The sequence below is a fragment of the Oncorhynchus nerka genome, linkage group LG14 (assembly GCF_034236695.1).
Source record: "Oncorhynchus nerka isolate Pitt River linkage group LG14, Oner_Uvic_2.0, whole genome shotgun sequence".
NCBI lineage: Eukaryota > Metazoa > Chordata > Actinopteri > Salmoniformes > Salmonidae > Oncorhynchus > Oncorhynchus nerka.
In genome coordinates this window covers 14,273,930-14,301,543 of record NC_088409.1, presented here as the reverse complement: position 1 = coordinate 14,301,543, position 27,614 = coordinate 14,273,930, and the positions used below count along the sequence as shown (strand labels likewise).

Sequence of the window (27,614 nt, the reverse complement as noted above, 5' to 3'; positions counted from 1 at the left end):
GTACAATTGGAGACGTATACCTACTATATATACACAGTACGAAGCTCATGACAACGATAGTAAGTATTGTGATTGGTTAAATGCCTAGGTAATGACATCTGTGGCCATGGTCTCACAGCAATCTCAGCCTCATGCAAATGCTACAGTACATGACGTCATTGACGTTGCAGTAAAATACACAGCACCCTACTTCTGATTGTTCAGACCTGGTTCTCTCTTCTTTAACAGTGCTACGTCGAGGTAAATATGGCTTCCGGCTCCACCCACGAGTCTCTCACTTTCTCAGAGCTTTCCCATTGGCTGTCTCTCCCTTCCTGGCTGTCTCTCATTTGACCGCCTCTCGTTCAGCGGCTGGTCCTATCAGGTGGGCACAGCCTCTTCAGTCTTGAGTTGAGTTTTATTTAAGACAAAGTGAAATTGTCCAGTGCGAATGGATGAGGGGGCGTTTTACTGGCCCTGGCTCCCCTCCTCGGGAGCTACATGGCTTCAGCAGCGATACAACAGAGTTAGTGTGTGTAGTTTTGGTTATTTTGTCAGGCTTAGTCCAGTTTGTTAACACTTCCTTTTTGAGTCTCTTGTTTGCAGTGTTGTTGTTGATCTTTTATTTGCATTAACGTCCTCCTGTTCAGTACCAAAGCAAACGAGACAAGAAGGATCCCACTGCTGTGTCCAGGTTCCTCCTCATGTGAAATACTTGCAGTTTGTAGAGTCAATGACACAGTACGGAGTGCATCTGAGACGACCATAAGACCTGGGAATCAAGGAGAATTAGAACCCTCTGTCAACTAATCATGACAATGGCAGACAGTTACTGCTTCATAGGGAACACAAAGTTATGAGGTTACGTACAGTAAGATATGGAAAGCAGACAAGAATGGATCAAGCCAGTAAGCCTACTAACCCTGGGAGATATGAGTTGCATGTCTGATAGCCAAAGTCCTTTCCATCACATTCCTCGGCCCCGTCGTAGCGATAACCATCTCCACAGGAAGCATGTTTACACTCTGAGGAGGAAGAGATGGAGAGAGAAACAGAGGGGGAGAAACATAGAGACCCGCGGAGAGAGAAAGACACAGGGAGACAGGGAGAGATCAATAGCCATTCAAACCAGACCGGTGCTTCTGTATGTCATCAATAGCATTATCATTTAACAAGTTCATTTATCCAAATCAACTTCCCATGCGGTAACTGAACCCACAACCCCAGGCTCCAACAAACAGAACCATCAGCAGAACCAAACCACGAATCTGGTTCATCCACTCTGATAACATGACTTACTGACGCAGCCGTCGGTGACAATCCTATTCCCGTCGTCACATTGCTCCCCATTGGGGATCTGAACGATCCCGTCGCCACAGTAACCCTCCTGTTCCGGAGCGTTCTCCGTAGACTGGAACGGCGTCAGCTGGAAGAAAGAAGTCTTTTACAGAGATTAGAAACTAAAACTAAGAAAATGAAATAAAATTGTAACTTAAAGATGAACCTTGCCAAGCAATACTGTAAGCACTTAGACATATCCCGTTTAGAAGATAGTGTATCAAGTGAGGTACCTGAATGGGCAGCCATCCGCTGGTGTCTTTGAAGTAAAGCGACCTCTGGTCTTTCCGGAAGGCTAGGGCATTGTCCGTATGAAGACCATCTAGTTCTTCTTGACTGTTTACCACAAATATCTGTACGAGAAACAACAAGATACATTCTGGGTGAGACACAATAAAGACTAATTCGGCCTATTAACTGCCTTTCGCTGAGGCAAGTTTCTGATTCGCAATAAATGTTGATCATGTGTTACTTGTGTTGCCTGCTCACCGCTGGCACTTTGGCATAGTCACTCCTGGAACTATGTTCATCAAACTGTGGACTCTTCACACTAATGGAGTTACAGCTGCAAGGTCCAGGAAGACCTGGTAGCCCCCTCTCACCTTTCGTTCCAACCACGTAGAGTCCTGAACAAGAAATAAACATTTAGATCATATATTATGAATGTAGGCATATGTACAAAAAGTGATGTACACATGAAACCATCTCTATATCACAGAGTACCACATTCAGAGACAGCCATGAGCGAGGTCACAGGGACTATATGTTATAAATACCTCTGCTGAAATGCACTATCCTGGCCCCCTCGTCTATCTATGAAGTTGGTAAAGCAATCAACTTAATTTGCGCAGACACCTGAACAAGACACCGGTTGTCACAGTTTAATTACATGGTGACATAATGTTTGTAAATATGTAAGGAGCTTCTTGGCCCACTATGAATTTGTTTTAAGGACATGATGTCATGGCTTTAGCATCCGTCCCATCCCAGATCCCCCCGCCACCCCCCTCATGGTATCTGTTACACCTCAGGAGGGGGAGAGAGGGGCGGTGATCAGGTTCCTCTGAAGCTAAATAAGCTCCCTGGTGTTACCTCCTGCTGTGTTTTAATATCTGCTTCCTTTCGCTGATGCTGCACGGGGGGCTGCCTGCCTGAAGCTTCTCACACCCATACCTGAAGCTTCTCAGACCCATCCCTGAAGCTTCTCAGACCCATACCTGAAGCTTTTCACACCCATCCCTGAAGCTTCTCACACCCATACCTGAAGCTTCTCACACCCATACCTGAAGCTTCTCACACCCATCCCTGAAGCTTCTCAGACCCATCCCTGAAGCTTCTCACACCCATACCTGAAGCTTCTCAGACCCATCCCTGAAGCTTCTCACACCCATACCTGAAGCTTCTCAGACCCATCCCTGAAGCTTCTCACACCCATCCCTGAAGCTTCTCACACCCATACCTGAAGCTTCTCACACCCATACCTGAAGCTTCTCACACCCATCCCTGAAGCTTCTCAGACCCATACCTGAAGCTTCTCACACCCATCCCTGAAGCTTCTCAGACCCATACCTGAAGCTTCTCACACCCATCCCTGAAGCTTCTCAGACCCATCCCTGAAGCTTCTCACACTCATCCCTGAAGCTTCTCACACTCATCCCTGAAGCTTCTCACACCCATCCCTGAAGCTTCTCAGACCCATCCCTGAAGCTTCTCACACTCATCCCTGAAGCTTCTCACACCCATCCCTGAAGCTTCTCAGACCCATCCCTGAAGCTTCTCACACCCATCCCTGAAGCTTCTCACACCCATCCCTGAGGCTTCTCAGACCCATCCCTGAAGCTTCTCACACCCATACCTGAAGCTTCTCACACTCATCCCTGAAGCTTCTCACACCCATACCTGAAGCTTCTCACACCCATACCTGAAGCTTCTCACACTCATCCCTGAAGCTTCTCACACCCATCCCTGAAGCTTCTCACACCCATACCTGAAGCTTCTCAGACCCATCCCTGAAGCTTCTCACACCCATACCTGAAGCTTCTCAGACCCATCCCTGAAGCTTCTCACACCCATCCCTGAAGCTTCTCACACCCATACCTGAAGCTTCTCACACCCATACCTGAAGCTTCTCACACCCATCCCTGAAGCTTCTCAGACCCATACCTGAAGCTTCTCACACCCATCCCTGAAGCTTCTCAGACCCATACCTGAAGCTTCTCACACCCATCCCTGAAGCTTCTCAGACCCATCCCTGAAGCTTCTCACACTCATCCCTGAAGCTTCTCACACTCATCCCTGAAGCTTCTCACACCCATCCCTGAAGCTTCTCAGACCCATCCCTGAAGCTTCTCACACTCATCCCTGAAGCTTCTCACACCCATCCCTGAAGCTTCTCAGACCCATCCCTGAAGCTTCTCACACCCATCCCTGAAGCTTCTCACACCCATCCCTGAGGCTTCTCAGACCCATCCCTGAAGCTTCTCACACCCATACCTGAAGCTTCTCACACTCATCCCTGAAGCTTCTCACACCCATACCTGAAGCTTCTCACACCCATCCCTGAAGCTTCTCACACTCATCCCTGAAGCTTCTCACACCCATCCCTGAAGCTTCTCACACTGACAGGACCTCATACTAAACCTCAAAATGTACTTTCCAGTGAGATTCTCCATTTTGCCTTTTAATTACAGGACAAGGTTTTAATAATCTAGGTCTGAGAAACTAGCCTTCAGAGTCCAGAAAATGGGCAGAGCCTCCAACAAAGAACATACCAATCACTCTAAATCTGACTCGATGTTCTTCCCTGGAATTCATCCAGGTACACACTCAGCCTGCATATCACAGACTGGCAACAGATTAGCATGTTAGCCACACTCCCTAGCCCTACAGCGGTCTCTAAAGAAGCGAAGCTCAGATGGGAGAGCTGATGGAGGTGGAGTCCTTACCTGAGGCTGGGAGACCTGGGGGACCAGGGTGGCCTGGGGGCCCCTGAGGACCTGCTGGACCTAGAGGGCCAATAATCCCATTGTCGCCCTTCCCTCCCTGTTTAATCATACAAGAAAAATACCACATGTAAAAACATCGACAGACAAACATATGGTAAACCTTTATTGGTCAAAACATGTCACCACATCATAGTGATTTGAAGTTACAGTATGTTGCTCAAAGAGGGCAGCAGGTAGCATAGTGGTTAGAGCGTTGGACTAGTAATCGAAAGGTTGTTAGATCAAATCCCCGAGCTGACAAGGTCAAAATCTGTTGTTCTGCCCCTGAAAATTATTGTTCTTAACTGACTTCCCTAGTAAAATAAAGGTTAAAAAAAGATAGGCAGAACTTTTTTAATCACAGCTTCTAACAGCATATGATATTATGTCATTAAGATCCAAGTAAGATCCTAAAACAGTATATCTCTCACCTGTTTAATAAACAAAACACCTGTTTAATACAGCATCTCTCTCACCTGTTTAATACAGCATCTCTCACACCTCTTTAATACAGCATCTCTCACACCTCTTTAATACAGCATCTCTCACACCTCTTTAATACAGCATCTCTCACACCTCTTTAATACAGCATCTCTCACACCTCTTTAATACAGCATCTCTCACACCTCTTTAATACAGTATCTCTCTCACCTGTTTAATACAGCATCTCTCACACCTCTTTAATACAGCATCTCTCACACCTCTTTAATACAGTATCTCTCTCACCTGTTTAATACAGTATCTCTCACCTGTTTAATACAGTATCTCTCACCTGTTTAATACAGCATCTCTCTCACCTGTTTAATACAGTATCTCTCTCGCAATCTCTCTCACCTGTTTAATACAGTATCTCTCTCGCCTGTTTAATACAGTATCTCTCTCACCTGTTTAATACAGTATCTCTCACCTGTTTAATACAGTATCTCTCACCTGTTTAATACAGTATCTCTCACCTGTTTAATACAGCATCTCTCTCACCTGTTTAATACAGTATCTCTCTCACCTGTTTAATACAGTATCTCTCTCACCTGTTTAATACAGCATCTCTCACCTGTTTAATACAGTATCTCTCACCTGTTTAATACAGTATCTCTCTCACCTGTTTAATACAGTATCTCTCTCACCTGTTTAATACAGTATCTCTCTCACCTGTTTAATACAGTATCTCTCACCTGTTTAATACAGTATCTCTCACCTGTTTAATACAGTATCTCTCTCACCTGTTTAATACAGTATCTCTCTCACCTGTTTAATACAGTATCTCTCACCTGTTTAATACAGTATCTCTCTCACCTGTTTAATACAGTATCTCTCTCACCTGTTTAATACAGCATCTCTCACCTGTTTAATACAGTATCTCTCACCTGTTTAATACAGTATCTCTCTCACCTGTTTAATACAGTATCTCTCTCACCTGTTTAATACAGTATCTCTCTCACCTGTTTAATACAGTATCTCTCTCACCTGTTTAATACAGTATCTCTATCACCTGTTTAATACAGCATCTCTCACCTGTTTAATACAGCATCTCTCTCACCTGTTTAATACAGTATCTCTCTCACCTGTTTAATACAGCATCTCTCTCACCTGTTTAATACAGTATCTCTCTCACCTGTTTAATACAGTATCTCTATCACCTGTTTAATACATCATCTCTCACCTGTTTAATACAGTATCTCTCACCTGTTTAATACAGCATCTCTCTCACCTGTTTAATACAGTATCTCTCTCACCTGTTTAATACAGTATCTCTATCACCTGTTTAATACAGTATCTCTCACCTGTTTAATACAGTATCTCTATCACCTGTTTAATACAGTATCTCTCACCTGTTTAATACAGTATCTCTCACCTGTTTAATACAGTATCTCTATCACCTGTTTAATACAGTATCTCTCTCACCTGTTTAATACAGTATCTCTCTCACCTGTTTAATACAGTATCCCTATCACCTGTTTAATACAGTATCTCTCACCTGTTTAATACAGTATCTCTATCACCTGTTTAATACAGTATCTCTCTCACCTGTTTAATACAGTATCTCTCACCTGTTTAATACAGTATCTCTCACCTGTTTAATACAGTATCTCTATCACCTGTTTAATACAGTATCTCTCACCTGTTTAATACAGTATCTCTATCACCTGTTTAATACAGTATCTCTCACCTGTTTAATACAGTATCTTTCTCACCTGTTTAATACAGTATCTCTCTCACCTGTTTAATACAGTATCTCTCACCTGTTTAATACAGTATCTCTCTCACCTGTTTAATACAGTATCTCTCTCACCTGTTTAATACAGTATCTCTCTCACCTGTTTAATACAGCATCTCTATCACCTGTTTAATACAGTATCTCTCACCTGTTTAATACAGTATCTCTCACCTGTTTAATACAGTATCTCTCACCTGTTTAATACAGTATCTCTATCACCTGTTTAATACAGTATCTCTCACACCTCTTTAATACAGTATCTCTATCACCTGTTTAATACAGTATCTCTATCACCTGTTTAATACAGTATCTCTCACCTGTTTAATACAGTATCTCTCACCTGTTTAATACAGTATCTCTCACCTGTTTAATACAGTATCTCTATCACCTGTTTAATACAGTATCTCTATCACCTGTTTAATACAGTATCTCTCTCACCTGTTTAATACAGTATCTCTCACCTGTTTAATACAGTATCTCTCACCTGTTTAATACAGTATCTCTCTCACCTGTTTAATACAGTATCTCTATCACCTGTTTAATACAGTATCTCTCTCACCTGTTTAATACAGTATCTCTCACCTGTTTAATACAGTATCTCTATCACCTGTTTAATACAGTATCTCTCTCACCTGTTTAATACAGTATCTCTCACCTGTTTAATACAGTATCTCTCACCTGTTTAATACAGTATCTCTATCACCTGTTTAATACAGTATCTCTCACCTGTTTAATACAGTATCTCTCTCACCTGTTTAATACAGCATCTCTCTCACCTGTTTAATACAGTATCTCTATCACCTGTTTAATACAGCATCTCTCTCACCTGTTTAATACAGTATCTCTCTCACCTGTTTAATACAGTATCTCTCTCACCTGTTTAATACAGTATCTCTCTCACCTGTTTAATACAGCATCTCTCACCTGTTTAATACAGTATCTCTCACCTGTTTACTAATAAGATATATCTCTCACCTGTTTACTAATCAGGTATATCTCTCACCTGTTTAATAATAAGATATATCTCTCACCTGTTTAATACAGCATCTCTCTCACCTGTTTAATACAGCATCTCTCTCACCTGTTTAATACAGTATCTCTCACCTGTTTAATACAGTATCTCTCACCTGTTTACTAATAAGATATATCTCTCACCTGTTTACTAATCAGGTATATCTCTCACCTGTTTAATACAGTATCTCTCACCTGTTTAATACAGTATCTCTCACCTGTTTACTAATCAGGCATATCTCTCACCTGTTTAATACAGTATCTCTCACCTGTTTACTAATCAGGTATATCTCTCACCTGTTTACTAATCAGGTATATCTCTCACCTGTTTACTAATAAAGTATATCTCTCACCTGTTTACTAATAAAGTATATCTCTCACCTGTTTACTAATCAGGTATATCTCTCACCTGTTTAATAATAAGATATATCTCTCACCTGTTTACTAATACAGTATATCTCTCACCTGTTTACTAATAAGATATATCTCTCACCTGTTTAATAATAAGATATATCTCTCACCTGTTTAATACAGTATATCTCTCACCTGTTTACTAATAAGATATCTCTCTCACCTGTTTAATAATAAGATATATATCTCACCTGTTTACTAATAAAGTATATCTCTCACCTGTTTACTAATAAAGTATATCTCTCACCTGTTTACTAATAAAGTATATATCTCACCTGTTTACTAATAAGATATATCTCTCACCTGTTTAATACAGTATCTCTCTCACCTGTTTACTAATAAGATATATCTCTCACCTGTTTACTAATAAAGTATATCTCTCACCTGTTTACTAATAAAGTATATCTCTCACCTGTTTACTAATAAGATATCTCTCTCACCTGTTTAATAATAAGATATATATCTCACCTGTTTACTAATAAAGTATATCTCTCACCTGTTTACTAATAAAGTATATCTCTCACCTGTTTACTAATAAAGTATATCTCTCACCTGTTTACTAATAAAGTATATATCTCACCTGTTTACTAATAAGATATCTCTCACCTGTTTAATACAGTATCTCTCTCACCTGTTTACTAATAAGATATATCTCTCACCTGATTACTAATAAGATATCTCTCACCTGTTTACTAATAAGATATATATCTCACCTGTTTAATAATAAAGTATATCTCTCACCTGTTTACTAATAAGATATATATCTCACCTGTTTACTAATAAGATATCTCTCACCTGTTTACTAATAAGATATATATCTCACCTGTTTACTAATACAGTATATCTCTCACCTGTTTAATAATAAGATATATCTCTCACCTGTTTACTAATAAGATATATATCTCACCTGTTTACTAATACAGTATATCTCTCACCTGTTTAATAATAAGATATATCTCTCACCTGTTTACTAATAAGATATATCTCTCACCTGTTTACTAATAAGATATCTCTCACCTGTTTACTAATAAGATATATCTCTCACCTGTTTACTAATAAGATATCTCTCACCTGTTTACTAATAAGATATATCTCTCACCTGTTTACTAATAAGATATATCTCTCACCTGTTTACTAATAAGATATATCTCTCACCTGTTTGCCCCTCTTCCCTGGTCTGCCCGTCGGTCCTCTATTCCCTGAGATTCCAGGTTCTCCCTTTGGACCCATTTCCCCCTGAGGACATAAACCACAGCACTCCATCAACAACAACATATGCCGGTACGTCATATAAATAACTGTGGTCCAGTTTAGAATTGTGTTCTTCAGTTATTATGGAGGGCCAGTTGATTCTGGTTCTATCCTGTTGTTCAATGAGCCTCCACTACATGTCACCCTACAATGATCTCCTCCTGCTCCTCCTGCTCCTTCTCCCCTTCCTCCAGCTCCTCCACATCAACCCCAGCAGCTGATAAACATCAGATCATGTTACAAGATGTATGTCTCACTTTCTGTCCAAGCATTCCAGGGAAGCCCATTGTGCCCTTGTCTCCCTTCATCCCTCTCTCACTACGGTCACCACGGGAACCCTGATGAGACAGACAGGAGACAAAACAACTGTAAACAAAACATCCATAAACACACTGAAAACACACACATGTTGTTGATCCAACCCAGAGGAACTAAAATATGGTTTGTAATGTAATAGAATAAAAGAAAGCAGTCAAAAACACACCCACCTTTTCTCCTTTGTATCCAGGTAAACCCTAGGAAGGAAGATCAGAAGTCTGAAGTATAGAAATGAATAACATGATGGTTGAAATCAGACAATTTTTCTCAGTGAAAGATGAAGGTTCACAGACCTTAGGTCCAAGAGGTCCTCTTGCTCCAGGTATTCCCATCAATCCACCATCTCCCTTCTCCCCCTGCCAGACACGCACGCACGCGTGCGTGCACACACACACACACACACACACACACACACACACACACACACACACACACACACACGGCTCTGACAACACAGTCTTCATCTACCTTTACAAATAATATCATACAGATGTGGTATCTTAATTTTGATCACTCTGTCGCAGAGAATTTTCCTGCATCATAGGAAATTCAAATGAGCTCATGATTCACATAAATTCACTGAAAACGCACAGTTCTCTTTCCCTTACTAGATCTTACTGCTAATATATAGCCTGCTGTGGCCTATCAAAACTACAGTCCATTCTCATTAGAAATGATCACTTTAAAAAAATAATCAAATCCTCCTGCTGCAAGATTATTTTACTCCTGCGACGAAACTGGTCAAATTAAGATCTAACACCTGTAGGTACAGGAACACACATACCATCTTATCTTATTGCATAATTTGTGTTCTATCATGTTTTTCTTCCATACTATGGTACAGTATAATATCATATTGACATTTGGGCACCATGAAATAGGACTTACTCACCTTGGGCCCATTTGGTCCTGGCCACCCGGCTGGTCCCTGGCGCCCCGGGAGACCTGGAGGCCCCGTCCGACCCTGGTGGGCCACAACATAATTTCTTTAGCACAGGGTTCCCAAATGTTGTTTTTTTTGCGTGGGGGACCCCTTATGTGATAGCAAATTCATCAGGGACCACCTCATAATATCAGAACACAAGTCCTACTTCAGAGTAGACTATTAACAGCATAGAAGCAGTTTTACTATGACTTCAAGTCTTGTACCCCAGGAATTACATCTTTAAATGCTCATTACCTGGAATTCTACACATTTTGCCTTTGGGCATAGAGGCTATTTTGCCATTTTAAAGTTAATTTCTTGCAATTCTAGTACCAGTGTAAATTTTGCCAACAACAACTACAGTGGGGCAAAAAAGTATTTAGTCAGTCACCAATTGTGCAAGTTCTCCCACTTAAAAAGATGAGAGAGGCCTGTAATTTGCATCATAGGTACACTTCAACTATGACAGACAAAATGAGAAAAAATAATCCAGAAAATCACATTGTAGGATTTTTTATGAATTTATTTGTAAATTATGGTGGAAAATAAGTATTTGGTCAATAACAAAAGTTTATCTCAATACTTTGTTATATACCCTTTGTTGGCAATGACAGAGGTCAAACGTTTTCTGTAAGTCTTCACAAGGTTTTCACACACTGTTGCTGGTATTTTGGCCCATTCCTCCATGCATCTCCTCTAGAGCAGTGTTTTGGGGCTGTTGCTGGGCAACACGGACTTTCAACTCCCTCCAAAGATTTTCTATGGTGTTGAGATCTGGAGACTGGCTAGGCCACTCCAGGACCTTGAAATGCTTCTTACGAAGCCATTCCTTTGTTGCCCGGGCGGTGTGTTTGGGATCATTGTCATGCTGAAAGACCCAGCCACGTTTCATCTTCAATGCCCTTGCTGATGGAAGGAGGTTTTCACTCAAAATCTCACGATACATGGCTCCATTCTTTCCTTTACACGGATCAGTCGTCCTGGTCCCTTTGCAGAAAAACAGCCCCAAAGCATGATGTTTCCACTTGCATAATTGGTGGCTGACTAAATACTTTTTTGCCCCACTGTATGACAAAAAAATACTTGACAACTTATTTTTCCTGACTAAAGCTATGATAATGAGACGCTCTGGAAAAAAACGATAACTGTAACTTCATTTTAGTTGACAAAAATGTGACCAGATGAGAATTCCACACGAGACTAATGGACATTTCATTTGACATGAAGCTCCTTTTCATCTGTTTTGTCCAATCAGAAGTCAGGATATTTCATGCAACCCTCTCATTGGCAGAGTTGACATCTTTCAGTTGCGCGATCTGATTTAGCTGATCTATCCGACTCTCCCACAAAGCTCCCAGGTGGTCTCTTCAGTCCATCTTTTGAACTGATGTGAAGCCAAGACACTTCACTTGTAACTAACCTCAACCAGAAACAATAATGTTTATTCTCTTTCTTACTTTCATGTAGGGAAGTTCTGTTTTGATATCATCAGAAGCTCTATTTTCCCATACAATAATATTTCTGGAATTTCTGGAAAGCTAAAATTCTCCCCTTCAATGAAACAATTGTTATTTACCCCTTCAACAGTCATGATGGGGAGAAAATCAGAGCTGTACATTTTATTTACCTGTAGCCCAGCCTTTATGGTTAATTATGGCTGGCTTTGGTTACAATCTGCCACAATATCAATGTGGCTAAATTATACCAGGGACAGTAGGCCTAGTGGGACAAGGCCACCTGAATGTAATCTACACCTCCATTAGGTTGATATACACTGAGTGTACCAAACATTAAGAACACCTTCCTAATATTGAGTTGCATCCCCCTTTTGCCCCCAGAACAGTCTCAATTTGTTGGGGCATGGAGTCTACAAGGTGTCCAAAGCGTTCCACAGGGATGCTGGCCCATGTTGACTCCAATGCATCCCACAGTTGTGTCAAGTTGGCTGGATGTCCTCTGCGTGGTGGACCATTCTTGATACACACAGGAAACTGTTGAGAGTGAAAAACCCAGCAGCATTGCAGTTGTTGACACAAACCGGTGCGCCTGACTCCTACTACTATACCCCATTCAAAGGCACTTCAATCTTTTGTCTTGCCCATTTACCCTCTGAATGGCAACATACACAATCCATGCCCCAATTGTCTCAAGGCTTAAAAATACTCCTTTAACCTGTTTCCTCCCCTTCATCTACACTGACTGAAGTGGATTTAACAAATTACATCAATAAGGGATCATAGCGTTCACCTGGATTCACCTGGTCAGTCTACGTTATGGAAATAACTCTCTTCAAACAATAGCATGGTATTATTTCACTGTAATAGCTATGGTAAATTGGACAGTGCAGTTAGATTAACAAGAATTTAAGCTTTCTGCCAATATCAGATATGTCTATGTCCGGTGAAATGTTCTTGTTACTTACAACCTCATGCTAATCGCATTAGCCTACGTTAGCTCAACCTTCCGGAGGGGGACTCACCAATCCTGTAGAGGTTATGGAAAGAGCATAATGTTTTTCCGTAACGTTTTGTCCACTCAGTGTAAATTGTAATTATGTTGTTTGAGTGTCATTTCTATATAGCCGACACTTTCTCATTCTGAACCTCTGACAAGAGTGGAATGGATGTGGCTTCGTGAAAATGACCACATGAGCAGCTGCCTCTCACCGATTTGACAGCTCTAACAGAGTTACACCTCTGACACCGCCAAAACATCAGCTATGCGGGTGTCGGATATCGCCTGTTAACACTTAATCTGATTAAATCTAGGTCTAAGACTAAAACAGGTGACCAAATTAGTTCTACCCATTTTGCCATGGACACAGAGAAAATGTTGCCGTTTTAGGCATAAATTACAGTGCCATTATGTTCAAAACAACATTTTGGGGAATACAAGAAGAATTTAGTTAAATAAATGTATAATTGATGGAGAACTGTGGATATCTATGTACCGATGAACCTCCCAGTCCCAGGCTGTGCATCTAAGGTTTAACTGAAATTGTGGTTGAATAATACATTGCATTGTATTGCACCCTCTAGTCTAAACACTTTTCACAGATCCCTTCTGCAAAATGTGTTTAATGGGTTGTTGCTAGCAATATTAATAAAAAAGATATTGTATTAATGAATGTATTATTATTGTAAAAAAAATAAGAATCATGCCGCAGACCCCCTGCAGTACCTCCACTTTGGAAATGCCTGATTTAGCAGACTTTTTACAGTTATCACACAGTAATGGTTGGAGAAGACTTTGTACAGTTATCACACAGTAATGGTTGGAGCAGACTTTTTACAGTTATCACACAGTAATGGTTGGAGCAGACTTTTTACAGTTATCACACAGTAATGGTTGGAGCAGACTTTTTACAGTTATCACACAGTAATGGTTGGAGCAGACTTTTTACAGTTATCACACAGTAATGGTTGGAGCAGACTTTGAACAGTTATCACACAGTAATGGTTGGAGCAGACTTTGTACAGTTATCACACAGTAATGGTTGGAGCAGACTTTTTACAGTTATCACACAGTAATGGTTGGAGCAGACTTTTCACAGTTATCTCCACAGTAATGGTTGGAGCAGACTTTTCACAGTTATCACACAGTAATGGTTGGAGCAGACCTTTTACAGTTATCACACAGTAATGGTTAGAGCATACGTTTTACAGTTATCACACAGTAATGGTTGGAGCAGACTTTGTACAGTTATCACACAGTAATGGTTGGAGCAGACCTTTTACAGTTATCACACAGTAATGGTTAGAGCATACGTTTTACAGTTATCACACAGTAATGGTTGGAGCAGACTTTGTACAGTTATCACACAGTAATGGTTGGAGCAGACTTTTTACAGTTATCACACAGTAATGGTTGGAGCAGACTTTGTACAGTTGTCACACAGTAATGGTTGGAGCAGACTTTTTACAGTTATCACACAGTAATGGTTGGAGCAGACTTTTTACAATTATCACACAGTAATCGTTGGAAGTCGATAAGAGCGTCTGCTAAATGACTTAAATGTAAATGTTGGAGCATACGTTTTACAGTTATCACACAGTAATGGTTGGAGCAGACTTTTTACAGTTATCACACAGTAATGGTTGGAGCAGACTTTTTACAGTTATCACACAGTAATGGTTGGAGCAGACTTTTCACAGTTATCACACAGTAATGGTTGGAGCAGACTTTTTACAGTTATCACACAGTAATGGTTGGAGCAGACTTTTTACAGTTATCACACAGTAATGGTTGGAGCAGACTTTGTACAGTTATCACACAGTAATGGTTGGAGCAGACCTTTTACAGTTATCACACAGTAATGGTTAGAGCATACGTTTTACAGTTATCACACAGTAATGGTTGGAGCAGACTTTGTACAGTTATCACACAGCAATGGTTGGAGCAGACCTTTTACAGTTATCACACAGTAATGGTTAGAGCATACGTTTTACAGTTATCACACAGTAATGGTTGGAGCATGGAGCAGCAGACTTTGTACAGTTATCACACAGTAATGGTTGGAGCAGACTTTTTACAGTTATCACACAGTAATGGTTGGAGCAGACTTTGTACAGTTGTCACACAGTAATGGTTGGAGCAGACTTTTTACAGTTATCACACAGTAATGGTTGGAGCAGACTTTTTACAATTATCACACAGTAATCGTTGGAAGTCGATAAGAGCGTCTGCTAAATGACTTAAATGTAAATGTTGGAGCATACGTTTTACAGTTATCACACAGTAATGGTTGGAGCAGACTTTTTACAGTTATCACACAGTAATGGTTGGAGCAGACTTTGTACAGTTATCACACAGTAATGGTTGGAGCAGACTTTTCACAGTTATCACACAGTAATGGTTGGAGCAGACTTTTTACAGTTATCACACAGTAATGGTTGGAGCAGACTTTTTACAGTTATCACACAGTAATGGTTGGAGCAGACTTTTCACAGTTATCACACAGTAATGGTTGGAGCAGACTTTTTACAGTTATCACACAGTAATGGTTGGAGCAGACTTTGTACAGTTGTCACACAGTAATGGTTGGAGCAGACTTTTTACAGTTATCACACAGTAATGGTTGGAGCAGACTTTTTACAATTATCACACAGTAATCGTTGGAAGTCGATAAGAGCGTCTGCTAAATGACTTAAATGTAAATGTTGGAGCATACGTTTTACAGTTATCACACAGTAATGGTTGGAGCAGACTTTTTACAGTTATCACACAGTAATGGTTGGAGCAGACTTTTCACAGTTATCACACAGTAATGGTTGGAGCAGACTTTTTACAGTTATCACACAGTAATGGTTGGAGCAGACTTTGTACAGTTGTCACACAGTAATGGTTGGAGCAGACTTTTTACAGTTATCACACAGTAATGGTTGGAGCAGACTTTTTACAATTATCACACAGTAATCGTTGGAAGTCGATAAGAGCGTCTGCTAAATGACTTAAATGTAAATGTTGGAGCATACGTTTTACAGTTATCACACAGTAATGGTTGGAGCAGACTTTTTACAGTTATCACACAGTAATGGTTGGAGCAGACTTTTTACAGTTATCACACAGTAATGGTTGGAGCAGACTTTTCACAGTTATCACACAGTAATGGTTGGAGCAGACTTTTTACAGTTATCACACAGTAATGGTTGGAGCAGACTTTTTACAGTTATCACACAGTAATGGTTGGAGCAGACTTTGTACAGTTATCACACAGTAATGGTTGGAGCAGACTTTGTACAGTTATCACACAGTAATGAACAGGGCTCCGGGCAGCCGAGCGGAAATGGAGGAAAACTCGCCTCCCTGCGGACCTGACATCCTTTCACTCCCTCCTCTCTACATTTTCCTCTTCTCTCTCTGCTGCTAAAGCCACTTTCTACCACTCTAAATTCCAAGCATCTGCCTCTAACCCTAGGAAGCTCTTTGCAACCTTCTCCTCCCTCCTGAATCCTCCTCCCCCTCCCCCCCCCTCCTCCCTCTCTGCAGATGACTTCGTCAACCATTTTGAAAAGAAGGTCGACGACATCCGATCCTCGTTTGCTAAGTCAAACGACACCGCTGGTTCTGCTCACACTGCCCTACCCTGTGCTCTGACCTCTTTCTCCCTCTCTCTCCAGATGAAATCTCGCGTCTTGTGACGGCCGGCCGCCCTACAACCTGCCCGCTTGACCCTATCCCCTCCTCTCTTCTCCAGACCATTTCCGGAGACCTCCTCCCTTACCTCACCTCGCTCATCAACTCATCCCTGACCGCTGGCTACGTCCCTTCCGTCTTCAAGAGAGCGAGAGTTGCACCCCTTCTGAAAAAACCTACACTCGATCCCTCCGATGTCAACAACTACAGACCAGTATCCCTTCTTTCTTTTCTCTCCAAAACTCTTGAACGTGCCGTCCTTGGCCAGCTCTCCCGCTATCTTTCTCAGAATGACCTTCTTGATCCAAATCAGTCAGGTTTCAAGACTAGTCATTCAACTGAGACTGCTCTTCTCTGTATCACGGAGGCGCTCCGCACTGCTAAAGCTAACTCTCTCTCCTCTGCTCTCATCCTTCTAGACCTATCGGCTGCCTTCGATACTGTGAACCATCAGATCCTCCTCTCCACCCTCTCCGAGTTGGGCATCTCCGGCGCGGCCCACGCTTGGATTGCGTCCTACCTGACAGGTCGCTCCTACCAGGTGGCGTGGCGAGAATCCGTCTCCACACCACGTGCTCTCACCACTGGTGTCCCCCAGGGCTCTGTTCTAGGCCCTCTCCTATTCTCGCTATACACCAAGTCACTTGGCTCTGTCATAACCTCACATGGTCTCTCCTATCATTGCTATGCAGACGACACACAATTAATCTTCTCCTTTCCCCCTTCTGATGACCAGGTGGCGAATCGCATCTCTGCATGTCTGGCAGACATATCCGTGTGGATGACGGATCACCACCTCAAGCTGAACCTCGGCAAGACGGAGCTGCTCTTCCTCCCGGGGAAGGACTGCCCGTTCCATGATCTCGCCATCACGGTTGACAACTCCATTGTGTCCTCCTCCCAGAGCGCTAAGAACCTTGGCGTGATCCTGGACAACACCCTGTCGTTCTCAACTAACATCAAGGCGGTGGCCCGTTCCTGTAGGTTCATGCTCTACAACATCCGCAGAGTACGACCCTGCCTCACACAGGAAGCGGCGCAGGTCCTAATCCAGGCACTTGTCATCTCCCGTCTGGATTACTGCAACTCGCTGTTGGCTGGGCTCCCTGCCTGTGCCATTAAACCCCTACAACTCATCCAGAACGCCGCAGCCCGTCTGGTGTTCAACCTTCCCAAGTTCTCTCACGTCACCCCGCTCCTCCGCTCCCTCCACTGGCTTCCAGTTGAAGCTCGCATCCGCTACAAGACCATGGTGCTTGCCTACGGAGCTGTGAGGGGAACGGCACCTCAGTACCTCCAGGCTCTGATCAGGCCCTACACCCAAACAAGGGCACTGCGTTCATCCACCTCTGGCCTGCTCGCCTCCCTACCACTGAGGAAGTACAGTTCCCGCTCAGCCCAGTCAAAACTGTTCGCTGCTCTGGCCCCCCAATGGTGGAACAAACTCCCTCACGACGCCAGGACAGCGGAGTCAATCACCACCTTCCGGAGACACCTGAAACCCCACCTCTTTAAGGAATACCTAGGATAGGATAAAGTAATCCCTCTCACCCCCCCTCCCCCTGAAAAGATTTAGATGCACTACTGTTCCACTGGAGGTCATAAGGTGAATGCACCAATTTGTAAGTCGCTCTGGATAAGAGCGTCTGCTAAATGACTTAAATGTAAATGTTAAATGTAATGGTTGGAGCAGACTTTTTACAGTTATCACACAGTAATGGTTGGAGCAGACTTTTCACAGTTATCTCCACAGTAATGGTTGGAGCAGACTTTTCACAGTTATCACACAGTAATGGTTGGAGCAGACCTTTTACAGTTATCACACAGTAATGGTTAGAGCATACGTTTTACAGTTATCACACAGTAATGGTTGGAGCAGACTTTGTACAGTTATCACACAGTAATGGTTGGAGCAGACTTTGTACAGTTATCACACAGTAATGGTTGGAGCAGACTTTTCACAGTTATCACACAGTAATGGTTGGAGCAGACTTTTCACAGTTATCACACAGTAATGGTTGGAGCAGACTTTTTATAGTTATCACACAGTAATGGTTGGAGCAGACTTTTTATAGTTATCACACAGTAATGGTTGGAGCATACCTTTTACAGTTATCACACAGTAATGGTTGGAGCAGACTTTTTACAGTTATCACACAGTAATGGTTGGAGCAGACTTTTTACAGTTATCACACAGTAATGGTTGGAGCAGACTTTTTACAGTTATCACACAGTAATGGTTGGAGCAGACTTTGCGGAATGGTATCAAATACATCAAACACATGGTTTCCATGGTTTCCATGTGTTTGATGCCATTCCATTTGTGGCGTTCCGGAAGTTATTATGAGCCGTCCTCCCCTCAGCAGCCTCCTGTGTACGGTACATAGGGTATGTGTGGGAATAGCTGAGCCATATCAGAACTGTTAGAACACTACTTTAACCAGACCAGACGTTCTGAACTGACTAGAAAACACAGGGCATGAAGACTGCCATATACAAACAAATGACCAGCTGACCTAGCATCATTTAAATAAAGAAAATAATTATTGAATGAATCAGCAGCTATCCATGTAAGCTGTGTAGTGTACAGTATCATATTTACATGTGTAATATCATAGAAGTAGCATATAGCAGGAGTTACAAACATGATTGTTCTGAATAGTTACAGAGAATTCCATAAGCCGGTCGGGATGTTGACATGACAACCTGTGTTCTGTTTTTACCCTGGTCCGCCATGTGGAGAGAGAGAAGGGACTTTAACAAGGTCTGTCACTCTGTCCGCTTTAATTAAATGATAGGCCGTATATATAGAACAGGACAGCCCTCTGCTTGTGGGAAATAAAATGATTTATGGTCTGGCTCAAGCACTAAGCTAAATTGCACTGCAATGCTGCTGCTGTACACAGCCAGCCCTGCAGCTCAGACAGAGCAGGGCAGTGACTGAGGACACATTCCAAATGGCACCCTATTCTCTATATAGCGCACTACTTTTGACCATGGGTCCTGGTCAAAAGTAGTAAACTATAAAGGGAATAGGGTGCCGTTTGGGACGCATTGTGAAGCTCTCCCAACGGAACTGTTTTAATACATAACTGCAGCCACCAATTGATTAAGACCACACTTCTCTTCTGACAGGTCTCACTCCTCCCCTATCCCTCCGACAATCATCTATTTTCTATGCTATACATCTCTATGTGAAGGTGTTGTAACGCTGCACCCTCCTGAACAGGGCCCAGTGAAGCTGGATAGGTTTCAGGAGCTAACAGGGTGACCATAAGTTCCCCATCTGTTAGAGGAGACATGGGACGGGGTGGGAGGTTCATCCACTCTCCGCTACAACTCAGCAGAATGATTCTATGCATCTTCTATCTCAGCGGCTCTCTCTGTGTCCCAGCTGTCCTGGCATCGTGTAAAGGTTGTGCTGCTTGTCTTTCTCTCTCTGTGTCCTAGCTGTCCTGGCATCGTGTCAAGGTTGTGCTGCTTGTCTTTCTCTCTCTGTATCCTAGCTGTCCTGGCATCGTGTCAAGGTTGTGCTGCTTGTCTTTCTCTCTCTGTGTCCTAGCTGTCCTGGCATCGTGTCAAGGTTGTGCTGCTTGTCTTTCTCTCTCTGTGTCCTAGCTGTCCTGACATCATGTCAAGGTTGTGCTGCTTGTCTTTTTCTCTCTGTGTCCTAGCTGTCCTGGCATCATGTCAAGGTTGTGCTGCTTGTCTTTCTCTCTCTGTGTCCTAGCTGTCCTGGCATCGTGTCAAGGTTGTGCTGCTTGTCTTTCTCTCTCTGTGTCCTAGCTGTCCTGGCATCATGTCAAGGTTGTGCTGCTTGTCTTTCTCTCTCTGTGTCCTAGCTGTCCTGGCATCATGTCAAGGTTGTGCTGCTTGTCTTTCTCTCTCTGTGTCCTAGCTGTCCTGGCATCGTGTACAGGTTGTGCTGCTTGTCTTTCTCTGAATGTCATAATGCTCATAACCAGGCAGCGGGCGGACAGGCGGGCGGCGGGGACGTGAGTTACAGCCCACCAGACAGACTGAGGAGGGACTGGATCTTATTTTTCAGCAAATCCACTTAGCAGAGCTAATAGAATAATCAATGGGTGCTCTCACCTTTTGTCCAGGTCGTCCCAGTTCTCCCTGGCAACAAGATCGTTGGATGGAGGTGGAGAGAGAGAGCGAAGAAGAGAGACAAAGAGACAGAGAGAGATATAACTGCTGATATTTTATACAAGGCCTTTCCACTTCGTATAATGGTAGTTTTCAATCATTCACTAAACATCTAATGTAAAAACCACTGTTTATAAATGACACTTACCTTTTCACCTTTTGGTCCCGTCAGACCTGGTAGCCCAGCTGGACCCTGTAGAAGGTCAACAATAATCAGATATCTAACCAATCAGAACATGGGCTTTTTCTGTCTTTATGCCATCAACTGATTATTTACAATCCCAGTAATATTCTAAATATTATTTCCCTTCACAATGTCATTTTAATGAGTAGGTACAGGATCCATACGGACACCAAATGTGTTTGTTGTTAGCTTCCTTAGCAGTCAGCTAACTCTGGTGCCATACTGTATAGGCTAAATTGTGTATGAATACAGATGTGAAAAACAAATCTGAAGAGTTTACCAATCATGCTCTCCTCTCCCTGACAGAATGCCATCTAGGCAAGTGGCCATTTATAGGACTCTGGAATTACTATAGGATCTTCTGCATTACAACACCACCACCACCCACCCTCCACACAGCAACACCACCACCAACCACCCTCCACACAGCAACACCACCACCACCCACCCTCCACACAGCAACACCACCACCACCCACCACCACCCACCCAATTGACTCCCTCCACTCAATATGTCTTTCCATGCAGACTGTTGTGTTGTTTCTAAGAATGGTGTGTGGAGGGACGGAGAGTGGTGTTGCTGCTGTGTGGAGGGTGGGTGGGTGGAGGTGTTGCTGTGTGGAGGGAAGGAGAGTGGTGTTGCTGCTGTGTGGAGGGAAGGAGAGTGGTGTTGCTGCTGTGTGGAGGGTGGGTGGGTGGAGGTGTTGCTGTGTGGAGGGAAGGAGAGTGGTGTTGCTGCTGTGTGGAGGGAAGGAGAGTGGTGTTGCTGCTGTGTGGAGGGTGGGTGGGTGGAGGTGTTGCTGTGTGGAGGGAAGGAGAGTGGTGTTGCTGCTGTGTGGAGGGAAGGAGAGTGGTGTTGCTGCTGTGTGGAGGGTGGGTGGGTGGAGGTGTTGCTGTGTGGAGGGAAGGAGAGTGGTGTTGCTGCTGTGTGGAGGGAAGGAGAGTGGTGTTGCTGCTGTGTGGAGGGTGGGTGGGTGGAGGTGTTGCTGTGTGGAGGGAAGGAGAGTGGTGTTGTTGCTGTGTGGAGGGAAGGAGAGTGGTGTTGCTGCTGTGTGGAGGGTGGGTGGGTGGAGGTGTTGCTGTGTGGAGGGAAGGAGAATGGTGTTGTTGCTGTGTGGAGGGAAGGAGAGTGGTGTTGCTGCTGTGTGGAGGGAAGGAGAGTGGTGGCCAGTCAGTGGAAAAAGTCTATTTGCGTCGTGTCTAAATGTGGAGCATTAATGTGTTGCAGAGCCCCATGTAATCCCCGTTCCTGTCTCCGTCCCTGTCCCCGTCTCCGTCTCCGTCCCTGTCTCCGTCCTCGTCCCTGTCCCCGTCTCTGTCCCTGTCTCCGTCCCTGTCCCCGTCCCTGTCTCCGTCCCCGTCCCTGTCTCCGTCCCTGTCCCTGTCTCCGTCCCTGTCCCTGTCTCCGTCCCTGTCCCCGTCTCCGTCCCTGTCTCCGTCCCTGTCCCCGTCCCTGTATCCGTCCCTGTATCCGTCCCCGTCCCTGTCTCTGTCCCCGTCCCTGTCTCTGTCCCCGTCCCTGTCTCCATCCCTGTCCCCATCCCTGTCTCTGTCCCCGTCCCCGTCCCTGTCTCTGTCCCCGTCCCTGTCTCCGTCCCTGTCCCCATCCCTGTCTCTGTCCCCATCCCTGTCTCTGTCCCCGTCCCTGTCCCCAGCTCTAGAGGAACAAGAGGAAGGGAAGGAGAAGGAACTCACATGGGTCTCAGATGGTAAAGAGCTGATAGAGGTCTATAGAGGACTTAGCCAACCCCCCAACACCTGTCCACCACCATTACTGACAAGTAAGGAAGCTCAGGCAACTAACCATTGTCTCCACCTGATAAACCCTGATTAAATACTCTTCCAAATATCTGCATTATAACCGTATTATAACTGTATTGGCCATTATCGGGCTTTAAAAATATATATTGAATTGATGAAGCCAGTGGGATGACAACATTAACAGAGACATTTGGGGGTGGATAGGTTTACCTACCTGAGGACCGGGGGGTCCGTTGGGGCCAGGGGGGCCTGGGACACAGCTGGGCCCTTTCAGCTCCGTCCCTGTATCTGGATCTGGTCTGTGATCACCTCCCTTACTGGTCTCCTCATTCTAAACCAATCAAACAAAAACACTCTTCCATTCAATCATTGCTTTATTTTATAATAAAATGATCAGTAGCCGTTTGTGGTACTGAAGTACAATTACAATTACTTATGCTCACTACCTGCCAATCAAAATGACAGCTGTGTGTCGTGTCATCTGTCAATTTCAATTTGAGATTCTACACAATTATTCAGTGTCAACTCCTGCTCATCACCCCTCTTGAGTTTACAGTCCAGGCTCGAGACTGAGGGTTGTATCTCTGGGAAAGGGAAGGGGAGATACCTAGTCAGTTGTACAACTGAATGCATTCAACTGAAATGTGTCTTCTGCATTTAATCCAACCCCTCTGAATTAGAGAATTAGAGAGGAGCGGGGGGCTGCCTTAATCAACATCCACGTCATCGGCGCCCGGGGAACAGTAGCTGCCTTGCTCAGGGGCAGAACGACAGAGGACCCTCTAACAGGAGGGACAGAGTTGTATCTCTGAGAGGACCCTCTAACAGACAGAGTTGTATCTCTGAGAGGAGCCTCTAACAGGATATACAGAGTTGTATCTCTGAGAGGACCCTCTAACAGGATATACAGAGTTGTATCTCTGAGAGGACCCTCTAACAGACAGAGTTGTATCTCTGAGAGGACCCTCTAACAGACAGAGTTGTATCTCTGAGAGGACCCTCTAACAGGATATACAGAGTTGTATCTCTGAGAGGACCCTCTAACAGACAGAGTTGTATCTCTGAGAGGACCCTCTAACAGGATATACAGAGTTGTATCTCTGAGAGGACCCTCTAACAGACAGAGTTGTATCTCTGAGAGGATCCTCTAACAGACAGAGTTGTATCTCTGAGAGGACCCTCTAACAGGATATACAGAGTTGTATCTCTGAGAGGACCCTCTAACAGACAGAGTTGTATCTCTGAGAGGACCCTCTAACAGGATATACAGAGTTGTATCTATGAGAGGAGCCTCTAACAGACAGAGTTGTATCTCTGAGAGGATCCTCTAACAGACAGAGTTGTATCTCTGAGAGGACCCTTTAACAGGATATACAGAGTTGTATCTCTGAGAGGACCCTCTAACAGGATATACAGAGTTGTATCTCTGAGAGGATCCTCTAACAGGATATACATAGTTGTATCTCTGAGAGGACCCTCTAACAGACAGAGTTGTATCTATGAGAGGAGCCTCTAACAGGATATACAGAGTTGTATCTCTGAGAGGACCCTCTAACAGACAGAGTTGTATCTCCGAGAGGACCCTCTAACAGGATATACAGAGTTGTATCTCTGAGAGGACCCTCTAACAGACAGAGTTGTATCTCTGAGAGGACCCTCTAACAGACAGAGTTGTATCTCTGAGAGGACCCTCTAACAGACAGAGTTGTATCTCTGAGAGGACCCTCTAACAGGATATACAGAGTTGTATCTCTGAGAGGACCCTCTAACAGGATATACAGAGTTGTATCTCTGAGAGGACCCTCTATGGTCGTATCACCTCATCAACCCTGATCTGCAGTCAGCACTGTTGGGAGACCAGTTAATCCATTGCTTCCTGCACACACCTACTCTATCATCAGAAATCCCTACTGCTCTTAGTCAGTGGCGGAGGAGGGCAAGAGTGAGGCTAAGTCACAAATGACACACTGTTCCCTATACATTATAGTCCACCACTTTTGACCACAGCCCTATCAAATGTAGTACGCTAAATAGGGAATAGGGTGCCATTTGGAACGTAGCCAGGGAGTGAGGTTTGGACAGCACCCAAGGACAAATCAACAATCATACACTTGTCAAACGGGCAAGTCACATGACTTTGGACTCACATGACCACCGGGGTGCCACAGTGAGGGAGGAGGAGGGAATAGGGGGGGCGGGGGTGGACTCAGTAAACAGCAGGGGTTGAATTTCCTCTGCTGGTCCACGGCAGGTTGTTGTTGGAGAGCTGAGGAAAGTAGTGGACAGTATGGTAAGTCAGTCACATGGGAAATAAATACACACCGACCCTGCAGAGGATGCCCTTGTAATAGACATATTTCATTTGTTTGTCATGTTGACATCAGTGGGAAATTAAATGAAGAGTCAGTGTCAAAACTAGTTGAAGGGGCTCAAAGAATCGAATAACAGTCTGGAAGCTTCAAGAGGGTGGTGCTTAGAATCATTGAATCTCTTCCTCTGTCAATCACGGTTACCTGCAAGGAGACACGTGCCGTCATCATTGCTTTGCACAAAAAGGGCTTCACAGGCAAGGTTATGGTTGCCAGTAAGATTGCACCTAAATCAACCATTTATCAGATCATCAAGAACTTCAATGAGAGCGGTTCAATTGTTGTGAAGAAGGCTTCAGGGCGCCCAAGAAAGTCCAGCAAGCACCAGGACCGTCTCCTAAAGTTGATTCAGCTGCGGGATCAGGGCACCACCAGCACAGAGCTTGCTCAGGAATGGCAGCAGGCAGGTGTGAGTGCATCTGCTTGCACAGTGAGGCGTAGACTTTTGGGGGATGGCCTGGTGTCAAGAAGGGCAGCAAAGAAGCCACTTCTCTCCAGGAAAAACATCAGGGACAGACTGATATTTTGCAAAAGGTACAGGGATTGGACTGCTAAGGACTGGGGTAAGGTCACTTTCTCTGAAGAATCCCCTTTCCGATTGTTTGGGGCATCCGGAAAAAAGCTTGTCCGGAGAAGACAAGGTGAGCGCTACCATCAGTCCTGTGTCATGCCAACAGTAAAGCATCCTGAGACCATTCATGTGTGGGGTTCCTTCTCAGCCAAGGGAGTGGGCTCACTCACAATTTTGCCTAAGAACACAGCCATGAATAAAGAATGGTACCAACACATCCTCAGAGAAAAACTTATCCTAACCATCCAGGAACAGTTTGGTGAAGAACAATGCCTTTTCCAGCATGATGGTGCACCTTGCCATAAGGCAAAAGTGATAACTAAGTGGATTGGGGAACAAAACATCTATATTTTGGGTCCATGGCCAGGAAACTCCCCAGACCTTAATCCCATTGAGAACTTGTGGTCAATCCTCAAGAGGCAGGTGGACAAACAAAAACCCACAAATTCTGACAAACTCCAAGCATTGATTATGCAAGAATGGTCTGCCATCAGTCAGGATGTGGCCCAGAAGTTAATTGACAGCATGCCAGGGCGGATTGCAGAGGTCTTGAAAAAGAAAGGTCAACACTGCAAATATTGACTCTTTGCATCAACTTCATGTAATTGTCAATAGAAGCCATTGACACTTATGAAATGCTTGTAATTATACTTCAGTATTCCATAGTAATATCTGACAAAAATATCTAAAGACACTGAAGCAGGAAACTTTGTGGAAATTAATATTTGTGTCATTCTCCAAACTTTTGACCAAGACTGTACAGCCTGGTAGGTTGTTGACAACACTAGACGCTAGAACTGGTATCTACATAGATATACAACAACAAGTAAAATAGCTCTACAAATCTAACACGTAATAACTAGAATCCAATAAGAACAGCAGAATATTCCGACTGGGAGCTGTAACATGATACGTGGAGTCATCCACACCGGAGAGAGCTGCTCCTGGCTCTGACTGAACACACATATGAAGCACCGTACGCCTCCCTGTCAGGAACTGTCCACAGACGCTATTTATAGAGACATTTCCATTCTGACAGCATTTCATATCCCATAAATGAAGGGAAAATACACAGGAACACACACTTCTTCAAAGTGCAAAGACAATCAGGATAAGACACGACATGGGGTTTACCCAGGGTCGGACTGCAGCTTGTCAAAACCGTGCATGACATATTCCTGCACGCACACACACACATATAAACACACACACACAGACACATATAAACACACATACATGCATGAGTATGCACATGTACACACACACACACACACGGCTGGCTCTCTTACCTGCTGGGAATGAGAGAATATTGTCCAGGAAAGAGGACTGAGACAAGACATAACAAAACAATAGTGGAAGATAGAGTCCAAATGTGATAAGGATCATGCTGCTGTCAATACAATGCCCTCTGTCTCCAACTTGGGTTTACTGAGGAGCCACAGCAAAACGACTCCACTCTCACTCTCTGACTCTCTCTTGCCTACTGCCCTCAACAGCCCGCTCTCTCCTCTCTCAGTATCCCTGCGTCTTTAGGAGGGGGGTGCCTGCCAACCATTGCCCATTAAATCTCCTGCATCAGTGAGCGCTAAATTTACAGGAGGCATCGTGTCAGCTGCCCTTCGTGACAATATTAGAATCTTACTACTGCAAGGGATGCCTTTCTGAATCCTTTCCCCTCTCCTCTCATAGGGAAACAAGACGACACAACATACTACATGGCTGGAATGTCATTGGAAAGACAAAGACCATACGTACTGTGTGGTCACTTCACAACTGTAGACAAATAAACAGAACACAATTTCACAAGGTATCTGATCTTGTACATGTTGCACAAGACAAGGAAAGATGAACACGGTTCTGTCATGAATGCATGCAAATCGCAATGCACCTGTTAGATTATACGATTATTATCAGAAAAATAAGGTTTAGGTATTAAAAGCGCACCACATGGTTACACAATGAATAGGACTCCACTTGTGTCACACAGCATTCACCACAACATCGGTCTCTA

The 27,614-nt window shown here is 43.8% G+C and overlaps 1 protein-coding gene across 2 annotated transcripts; it reads right to left on the bottom strand.

Annotated features, from left to right (window-relative positions):
* Positions 1-583: 583 nt before the first annotated feature.
* Positions 584-27,123, bottom strand: LOC115119495 (acetylcholinesterase collagenic tail peptide-like). 2 transcript variants are annotated; one of them, XM_065027476.1, is made up of 16 exons: positions 26,893-27,123; positions 24,811-24,929; positions 22,878-22,994; positions 20,868-20,912; positions 20,663-20,689; positions 10,400-10,471; positions 9,801-9,863; positions 9,678-9,704; positions 9,447-9,527; positions 9,094-9,174; positions 4,263-4,359; positions 1,807-1,943; positions 1,551-1,670; positions 1,279-1,405; positions 902-1,004; positions 584-751 (listed from the first exon to the last, which is right to left on the bottom strand). In XM_065027476.1, exons 1-16 carry the CDS (start codon positions 26,987-26,989, stop codon positions 682-684), a joined length of 1,383 nt encoding a protein of 460 aa, XP_064883548.1. In that variant the 5' UTR covers positions 26,990-27,123; the 3' UTR covers positions 584-681. The 2 variants fall into 2 exon arrangements, with proteins under 2 accessions (XP_064883548.1, XP_064883547.1); XM_065027475.1 differs by having other exon boundaries at positions 1,279-1,420; positions 26,893-27,122.
* Positions 27,124-27,614: the final 491 nt, after the last annotated feature.